The sequence below is a fragment of the Notothenia coriiceps genome, unplaced genomic scaffold (assembly GCF_000735185.1).
Source record: "Notothenia coriiceps isolate Sejong01 unplaced genomic scaffold, NC01 NC01_scaffold00004490, whole genome shotgun sequence".
Classification (NCBI taxonomy): Eukaryota; Metazoa; Chordata; class Actinopteri; order Perciformes; family Nototheniidae; genus Notothenia; species Notothenia coriiceps.
The window spans coordinates 1,510-8,843 of NW_011337191.1; the positions used below are offsets into that span (position 1 = coordinate 1,510).

General features: G+C 41.5%; 1 protein-coding gene across 1 annotated transcript; it reads right to left on the bottom strand.

Annotated features, from left to right (window-relative positions):
* Nucleotides 1-1,449: 1,449 nt before the first annotated feature.
* LOC104942404 (extracellular matrix protein FRAS1-like) lies at nucleotides 1,450-5,862 on the bottom strand (the record flags this gene model as incomplete). The annotated part of the gene is made up of 4 exons (XM_010767626.1): nucleotides 5,725-5,862; nucleotides 2,658-2,798; nucleotides 2,410-2,550; nucleotides 1,450-1,617 (listed from the first exon to the last, which is right to left on the bottom strand). Coding segments are annotated over exons 2-4 (403 nt in total), but the record flags the coding sequence as incomplete, so codon positions are not given.
* Nucleotides 5,863-7,334: the final 1,472 nt, after the last annotated feature.

The following is a 7,334-nucleotide window of genomic DNA, read 5'->3' on the forward strand; positions in this document are numbered from 1 at the left end:
GGAGGTGTTTCAGGCAGGGGGGGGGAGAAACTCCCTCTGGAGGGAACTTTAATTTAATTGCTATTCATGAAAGACATAAAGAAGATAGTATAAAAACAAGAATTTCACCAATAACCACTTTAAAGGGGAATATTAAAACCAAGAGAAATGAGTGGGACTTCCTTCTTTTTTTGTGATATTGGCATCCGATGTTTACAAAACCACTCTTACTGATGCACTCAGATGTCTGGCTGTCAAGCAATTAGCTTTTTTCAGCTGTGATGTCAACAGCAGCTCATTTCAGGTAACAGCAGCTCCGGCAGAATAAAAAAATAAAAAAAGCACAGAGACAGAAAGTAAAGCTGAACAAATCGCCAGCGTTGGCGAAAGATTTGGCTGCGCTGGAGACAGAAGGTAGAACTAATACCGTTCCCTCTGCCAAACACTGAGCGCAGGACGGTCAGTTAGCACAAGACTGAGCAGGGAGGTAAGAAGATAGCAGAGCGGTGTTCGTGCTAAACGGATTTCACAGTTGTGGGGTACGAGGGAGGTAAAGAAAACTGATTACAGTCTTTTCATCTCCCTTTTCATCTTTGTTCTTGTCCCGCTTCGAGAGGTTGTGGTAGTTTGTGTTGGTAGGCCGGTGATAATTACTCTCGCTTGACAAACTATCCCCTGAAACCTGAAACCCACCTTAAAAATGTGCCCATTACACGCACAGTTTCACACAAACAGGTGTCTCCACAAACACTGTCTTTATTCTTCAAACAGAAACATGTTCACACACAGCTGCAAAGCTTCATAAAAAATGCAATCACCAAAATCAAAACTTAGTCTTATGTGAAGATGACCAAGAGAGGAATTTATTTTGAGATAATGCACACCATAACACTTAATCTGTGTAGCATATTAAGTATTGGCCAGGAGAGTAAAAAGCATCTGCATTAGACTCTACCCTGAGATTTTCGTCAATGAAACATACGTTCTCTTTTTATTCTGGTCCTAACAAACAAATCTGTACGTACGATATGTAAAATCTGTGGGATTTTAAAGAAAAGTAATAACAAAATGGAACAAACTTGAAATTCAAATAGCATTTTGGCAGCAACAAATTATAATTGTATCATATATTACCGGATGGATTTTATTTTCGATCAGGCAACTAATTGTTTAGTCTTTAAAATTCTAAAATTTAAATTCTCGTCAAAATATTTTCTGTCAATAGACTAATTGATTGATGACAAATTATTTCAGCACTTCGAAACTGTTGTAGTTTGATTGAAAACTCTAGATTTTCTTTTGTGCTTTAATGACAATACTGCTAGTGATACCTGATCTGTACCTGATACATAGTTTGCTGATTGGCTTGGTGAGTTGCCACAACCCTAGCAATAAACCAAAGAGACCCGCTAGCTTATCCATGCAGGTATTGATCCCCCTGAGTGGATGTAGTCATTTAAACGCACTCACCTCTGCATGTGTACATGTGATCCAAGAAGCTGTGTGCAGGACACCCGGCTGTGCAGACGCCGTGCTGGAGGGGACTGGACTGCAGCAGGAGGGCTTCCTCTGGTTTCAAACAGCGGAGGCAGTCTGAGGCCAAGGGTCCCACACAAGACCGGCAAGAGGGGTGACAATCTAAAAGGCAAATGGCAAAATTAACCAATTTATTTGTGTTTTTCTTCATTTCTCATGCAGTTAACTATTTGACAGTTAATTTGTTGCTCGGGTTGAGGCTTTGCAGGGGTTTTGGCCAGATCTGGCAAAGTCACTGCAGGAAGGGCGATGTGTTCAGGTACATTAGCATAAGCTTCACGAACCAGCTAAAGGACTTTTTGCCAGTAGGGTAGCAAGGCGTTGGTACTAGGTGAGTGCAGAGCCCTGAAAAAGATAGACAAGCTCTGGGAGTTGAAAGGCAGGGGCTTAGAGGGAGCAGCTTTTGGTCTGCTCCCCGCACTGCGTTTGCTTGCAGACTGGTGAGGATCAGAAGAAAATCTCTTTTCCCTACTATGATTTTACTGTGGCCCTATATAGAGTATCAAGGGAGAACATTTGAAAATTATCATATGGGTCTTTCAAAAAATGACTACATGTCTTTTTTTGACTGTACATAAGGTAATTTCATATAAAACCATAGATATAAAATATAATTCCATATGTTATCATTTATGAAAAGACCTTTTAATTTTTGCAAGGCTTTTATTATGGAGACAGATTGGAAAGGGGGAGATAGGGGGTGATCCGTGTAAATGGTGCCCAGGTCGAAATCAAAACCCACGTCCGCCACAGTTATATTGAGTCCCAGTACATGGACCACCATATATTTCTGGTGAGCTATCGGCAACACCTGTCCCAAACGTATTCATCACTATTAGCTCTTCATATAAGCTTATTTGTATAATCCTGAAATGATTAGATTGAAGCTCTTACTGTGGCAGGTGGTGTCCTGGGAGTAAAGTCCTTCCCCACAGGCCTCCACACACTGACCCTGGTGAAGAAGACGCCCACCTGGGCACAGGGTACACTGGGACACAGAGGGACCCCAACAGGAAGAGCAGGAGCTGTGGCAGACTGAGGAACAAGGGAACAGGGTGGAAACACAACCATGGCTGAGTCCTTCCTCTCTTTTACTTAAAAACTAAATGTAGGTTGGAATTGGTGTTCAAGATGAATCCTACCTCTGCATCTGCTGTTGTCCTCCAGGTAATGCTGTGCTGGACATTGGGAAATACATTTCCCATGGTGCAAGGCGGCTTCTGGCAGACAGCTCATGCAATTGGGGTTGTCAGGGAAACAGGAGGCACAGGACGAATCGCAGGCTGTGAATCGCAAAATGTAAATGTTAATGGCTTATGGCTGGAATGATGAAATGCTTTGTGTTTAAGTAAAGTCTCTTAACCAAACTCTGTAAGAAGAACTGAGTTTCACTTTGTGACTCGGGCCTTTTCACATGTGAAAAGCCAAACCAAGTTGTGGTGCTTTTGGTATATTGGAAAACACGGATTTGGTTAGCTTTGGTCGCATAGTTTTGGTCATCATGCATATCGTTCAGTGGGTTACACACTAAGCTTTGAGCTGTTCCTAAAATGAGCTCTGCTGCTCTTTTCAGATCCTAACCGAACAGAACTTTCTGTAATCATCCCGAAAGTCAGAAACCTAATACCCCTTTTCCCCTTTTCCAACGGGAATCTGTTTTGTTGTAGTTTGGTGCCGGTGCTTTTTAGTTCGGAGCTGGTTCTTGACCAGCAGCTATTTAGTTCTAAATGCGAACCAGTTTTCGGGGTCAGAGAGTTGCCACCGCTGCGGTAGAAACACCAAACACTGGTTCGCAATCGGGGAGGGGCTCCAAACTGGCCCTGGAGCCGCTCTCACACTGGAAACAGGACTATGGTTGAGTTTGTTGTGAGTGCAATTTAAAGTGCATTTGTGTGTGTGTGAAAACCACTGTGTGGAGAATTCCATATTGACATGACACTTTGACATGCACACAAGCTCAGGCAGATCTTTGCCTCCATCCTAACTGAGACTGAAATCAATGACAGGTACTCCTACGGCATGCTGGAGGGGACAAAAATAGAAAGCTATCAAATCTAACCCAGAAGACCCTGAGAGGGAAAACCCCGACAAGTTGAAACCTTCAGCTCTCTCCGGATCTTGACATTTAAAAACACATCTCTAAGCTCAAAATGGCAACTTCTAATGGATTTGACCTTTTTTTCAAGACATTCCCTAGGTTTTTGACATTTTCTGTGAGGCCTCCCTGCTGAGGGCTTCAAGTCCACCACATGAGCCATGGGGTGTTGAAGAGTCTCCCCCCCCCCCCCGAGACCCGCCCTCACATACGTATATATTAAAAAAAACATACATTTGTTGGGGTTGCTTAGCAGTTGCTAGGCCAAATGTTGGTGTTGCTGTAGCAACTCCAAGCTACTGCCTGGCACCGCCCCTGGCAAGCATTTATTAAGGTACGATATGAAATAGATAAGGGTGAAGGGCTGAGTCTTGCATGTCATTCCATAAAAAAGAGTTTGACATTTGTGTTGGAACATTTCCATAACATTTCAAAAAATTTAGAAATCTTACATTTTTGTAATTTCTGTTTGTTTGCACCCTGTAAAGTCTGCAGACCTGTGAGCCAAATACCTGCCAACAGATAAGCATCATGGATTGTTTCCTTAAGTTGATGTATTTGATTAACGGACTGAAAGACCCTACTAACAACATTCCAAATGCAATGCAATGTTTCTTTAACTGTCCGCCTAACCCCTAGATTCCACCGGGTCCTTCTGCGGCGTGTTACGGCCGCATTACGGCCACGCCGCAGCGTCCACAAGGATCGCGGCCACTCTAGTCAATGGGTGCTATTCCACCAGACGCGCCGCGTTACGGCTCAGAAGCGTCCCAGAAGCGTCTCGCCGCTGGGCTCCGCTCGAAATAGGATTGAAGTCTATTTTTCGACGCGACGCAGCCGTAAGGTAATGTCGGGCAGGCAGGAAGTGGAACGTTCAGAGCATATATAGCATACACACAAACTAATTTTGCAGACCCTATCCCTCCGTAGTCTTTCAAGTAGGAGGAGAAATGCCAGCGTTCTCCTCCGGTTTACAGGCACTGTGTAAATTATATAGAATAATTATGATGATGAAGGCATTTTTTTTACCACTAAAATACAGCAACACATCTTTGATTCATGTCGTTTATAACTGGGATATTATAATTATTATTAACTTTGTCTGTACAAAGTAGCCTGTCCAGGAAATATGCCCAAATCAACAAAAACTGCGAGCCGGCACGCAAGACGCTCCGCTTCTGAAGTGTTTCTGAAACGCGCCCGGTAGGGTATGACGCTGGAGGAGGCCGGACCAAAACCGCGGCGCAGCCATAACGCGCCGCAGACGGACCCAGTGGAATGTAGGGGTCAGTGTGTTTTCTGTTTACTGCAGCAGTGCATTAGAATGTGTCTGTTTAAATAAGAAGCTACACAGCGATAACATTTCAGTTGGATGACTGCGGTTTTGTCAGGTACTTTTTCATCCTAAACATCTAGAATAGCACATATAGCATATCATATCTGCCTGTTTGAAGCTTTATTAATTGGGAATTATTACATTTTCAAATGTTTAGAATTCAACTCTATATATTTTACTTTTTTTATTGACAATAACAAATAATTCAGATATTTCATGCGGGGAAAATGCATTAGCAGATTTCTCGAAATAGACCAAAGTTAAAACATTTTGCAAAGACACTAAACAATTAAACATTCTATTACTGAAGAACCAGAGTCCAATTAGTTTGCTCACTGCAGCAGAAAATATACCAAAACAAAACAGAACAAGTCAGGTTATTTTATGTAGCTGAATGTAATTTGTTTACATCTATTTAAGGAAGCTCTGGTAAACAAGTTATTGCAGTAAATATTTTAGGTTAAACGAATGAGGTGAGAAACATTTTTGAAAGAAGATTTTAAACTTTAGACTAATGTGATTGTTTTAAGACTAATATAAGTGTTTGTTGGGTCTAGGCTAGGTGATATCTTTATTAACCATCTAGAGAAATGTGTACTTAGCTTTTGACGCCTGATCTTAGCTCGTATTAGCATTGGTTTGTTGGAGGATTCGGGTTAGGATTACTTTTCCATACTCCAACAATCCTCATATAAAAAAACTTGCTACATCCATAACAGTGTTAAAGACAATTCTGCAATTTTTTCCGTAGTGCAGTATTGAAAGGTCTAAACGTTACCGTAGCATACGCCTTCTTGACTGTAGAAACCAGCGCCACAGTCAGGGACACATCCCCCGTCTTTGAGCAAGGCAGCCGGGTCGGAACAGGACACACACTCCTGCTGGCCCGGCCCACGGCATTCTGAGCACGACTCATGACAGCCTGGAGGATTTAATAGAAGAAAAAATGTCTCCTGTAAATAAGCATTATATTACAGAAAAATATACAAAGATTGTCAATTTATTTTGGATTTCTAAAACTCTTTTAACTTTCAATTAAGTGACAAGCTTTGAAAGTCACCTGCACTTACTAGTCCATTACAACTCCAAATAACAGTCACTATGACAACAATAAATGGAGAAATATGGTCATTCTCAATGAAAAAAAACATTTCAAAACTCTGGAGGACCAATTCTTGAAACTAAAAGATTGATATGAAAGAAACACTAAATACCTTGGCATTTGAATGTACATGTAGGAAATAGATGTTAAGTATGTAAATTATTTTAAATTCCACTGTTTGTGTGTGTGTGTGTGTGTGTGTGTGTGTGTGTGTGTGTGTGTGTGTGTGTGTGTGTGTGTGTGTGTGTGTGTGTGTGTGTGTGTCTGTGTTCTTCATAGCTGCCATTACCAGTGAGCTATGTGTGGATATACAAATATTTGTGTGTGTGTGTGAGAGAGAGGGTATTAATGATGTAAAAACAAAGAGAGAATGAAATAAACCAGGAACAAGGCGCACTCTCAAACACACAATCTTATAATTCCATTGAATTAATCTCGTTTAGTTTTTGATGAAATGTAGTGTGTGAAGTTCATGTGTATCTTTGCATACACACCCATCTGTGTGTGACAGTCCTTGTAACTAATACATAGCGAGGAAAGGAACACCTTTAAGGACATTGTGCCTTACCTCCCTCCTTTCAGACCCTTTTCGAGGCTTAGGACTTCTAAGGGGCCCTTATTATGCTTTTTGGGTATCCCGTTCCTGTAGTTTGTTATGTAGGTTTTTGTGCTGTGAATAACTCTGCAAAGGCTAAAATCCTAAAGTTCCCTTCAGAGGAATTTCTTACGCTAAAACATCCCCCCCCTGCCTGAAACACCTCAATTTGCCTTTGTTCATCTCCTTATCATAATGTAGACCCTCCAGAAAAACGCGGGCAAAAATCCTTGATTATGCGGGCTAAATTCCTTGATTATGCGGGCTAAAATCCTTGATTATGCGATTAAACATGCGGGGTTTTATGTGATTTTATGCGGTGAAATTGCGGGAAGTTAGGAAATATGCGGAAACTTGCGAAATATGCTAAATATGCGGGGGAAAAGAATAACAATTTTTTTAAATATTGGGCTGTCTTATTTATTCTCTCTCACACACAACCTGCCACTAACGTTAAACCCCTTTACTATTCAATTAAACACATTCAATGTTTATTTATTGTAAAAGCAATTGGGCTATTTTAATCTCACGCACACACACACACACACACACACTTCTCCGCCTCATTCTGTTTTCATTTACTCGTTCGTTATCTGACCAGCTTCAATCTTGTAGGCTACTCACTTCGTTTCTTGTAGCCCTCGAAAGGGTTTTGGAGGTTGATCCCTCGGTGAACGGGAGTTGAATGGCT